Source organism: Palaemon carinicauda, chromosome 32 (genome assembly GCF_036898095.1).
Source record: "Palaemon carinicauda isolate YSFRI2023 chromosome 32, ASM3689809v2, whole genome shotgun sequence".
NCBI classification, from domain to species: Eukaryota; Metazoa; Arthropoda; class Malacostraca; order Decapoda; family Palaemonidae; genus Palaemon; species Palaemon carinicauda.
The window spans coordinates 11,592,231-11,594,728 of record NC_090756.1 but is presented as its reverse complement, the minus strand read 5'-3'; the positions used below and the strand labels follow the sequence as shown (position 1 = coordinate 11,594,728).

Genomic DNA, 2,498 nt, shown 5'->3' with positions numbered 1-2,498 from the left:
TATATATATATATATAATATGTATATTATATATACTGTATATATATATATATATGTATATATATATCTATACATATATATATATACTATATATATATATATATATATATATATATATATGTATATATATATATAGATATATATATATATACGTATATATATATATATATATATATATATATATATATATATATATATATGTATGTATGTATGTATGTATGTATGTATGTATGTATGTATGTATATATATATATATATATATATATATATATATATATATATATATATATATATATATATATATATATATATATATATATATATATATATATATATATATAAAGTTTAATCATATGAAACTGCTAATATCTAAGAAGCTTTGCCAGCAAAATTAATTCAACAACAAATCAGCAGTTAAAGTATGAATATAGCAGTGACCATTGTTTTTTGTTTTCCCCAGAAGCCACCCTTATCTTACGTTGCCACCCCTTTCACTTTAAAATGCAAGAGAAAAAATATAATTCATTTTCATAACAAAGAACTGAACTCATTAATAAAATCTCCAGACAGTTTCATCATTGATAAACAGGTTGGTTATAATGATAAATTATCAAAATATAAAAGAGAAAATCTTTAATGGCTTTTCTTGTGTCTAGAGCAACACCAACCTCAGTCGGTCAAAAGTGGCCACCAAGAGAAAGACAGATAAAGATATCTTTCTTTCTTTTTATATTAAAATTATATTTATAGTTTATTCTGAATAGAAGATATATCTTTTGCAAGATCATTAAGGTATACTTAGGTTTGCCTTCTTTGGAATATATTCCTTTGAATTTATCTGTAATAAGTCCTTGTGAATTTCTTGTTATTATATTCTGAGTAATATTACTAATAATATTAATACTTTTAATATTATTATTATTAATATTAACATTATTAATAATATTTATATTATTATTCATAACATTATTATCATTAATGATATTAATAATATTAATATTATTGATAATATTATCATTATTATTATCATTATTATTATTATTATTAATATTAATATTATCGATATTATTATTATTATTATTATTAATAGATACTCTCTCATATTCTGCAAAATTGTCACAGAAGCCTTGAATCCTGCGAACTATAGTTCAAACCAGCTTGGCTGAAGACATTACAAACTGCTCTGCCTCGTTAGACAAGCCTTAATGGGGCTGTTACTCTGCCGTCTAACTATTATCTCCCTCGTTGACTTCAGCATTGATAAGCCCTTATCGCGTTATCTCCTTATCGTGGATTTAAGGCCCCATACCCTCCAATGAGTGGGTGTTGATAAGCTCTTTACTGTTGGTGATAACAGTGGGGGCAATTGTCAGTCAGGTATTCTCGGGGAAATTAAAATATCTCGTATTTCTTTGGATTAATTTGTCTGGCTTATGTTCATTAATGATATCTAGGCTTTGTTTAGTATTTTGGAATTTGTAAAAAAAAAAAAAGATTAGTTATTATATAGAATTATTTTATGTTCTCAAATTATTTTAAATAAATCATACCCAATTTATGTTTAAAACAAAAATCCATAATCGTAAAAAAAAAAAGTTAGTTATTATAAAGAATTATTTTATGTTCTCAGATTATTTTAAATAAATCATACCCAATATATGTTCAAAACAAAAATTCATAATCATAAAAAAAAAAAAAAAAAAAAAAATAGTTATGTTCTTAGTTCATAACCAGCATCGTGTTTTACACTGTTCATTGTTCCCATTAACTATGATAATAACATACTTTTCGTGTCTCCAAGTCCTCTTCACTATCATGTGACACCATTTCCAAAGTCTTCACCATATCCTTCATAATCATAACATAAACTTTCCTGTTCCCAAATATTCATCATAATCATATCATACACTTATCTGTGTTCCCAGATCTTCTGTAAAATCATAACCTATATTTTTCTGTTTCCAGCTTTCCATAATTGTAATCTACATTAAATCATGGTTGCCAGATTGGACTCAAAATCACAATTTGGGCTACTTTTTACACTTTTGGAAGATCAGATTTCACAGTCGGGGCTACTTTTGATTTAATTTGGGCTCTTTTATTTGATTTGGACTACTTCCATTTATTCCTTATAATACTAATAATCACACTAATAATCTACTGCAATAGTGTATTCTTCTCGAACGTTAAAAGCATTATGAATATTTTTATTTTACTTTACTTTAAGGGTTGCTTATCTGGCCCTATACAGCAGGGGAACCCTACTCTCTACAGGATCCTGTCATTTTATCATGTACATCCCAAGGCCTTTAGCATTTCACACCGCATATTGCTGGTTTATTTTCAAATCCACATTATCGAAGTACTTAGAGAACAGAAAAGTCTTCAGTTTCTTTAACCTCTGCAGATATTTATTGTACCAAGCAAGTGAGGCTATGTTTTGGTCAGACAAGTTTCCTACACTGTCTACAGTCTCAGCTTTTCTTAAAGCGTAAACGT

The 2,498-nt window shown here is 26.3% G+C and overlaps 1 protein-coding gene across 1 annotated transcript in view; it reads right to left on the bottom strand.

The window, feature by feature from the left end:
* The window catches only part of LOC137625473 (WD repeat-containing protein 87-like), an 83,054-nt gene extending 81,201 nt beyond the window's left edge, over positions 1 to 1,853 (bottom strand). Inside the window, exon 1 of the mRNA XM_068356384.1 lies at positions 1,785 to 1,853. Within this exon, the coding sequence (XP_068212485.1) occupies positions 1,785 to 1,853 (69 nt within the window). The remainder of the gene's footprint in view (positions 1 to 1,784) is intronic.
* Between the last annotated feature and the right edge of the window lie 645 nt (positions 1,854 to 2,498).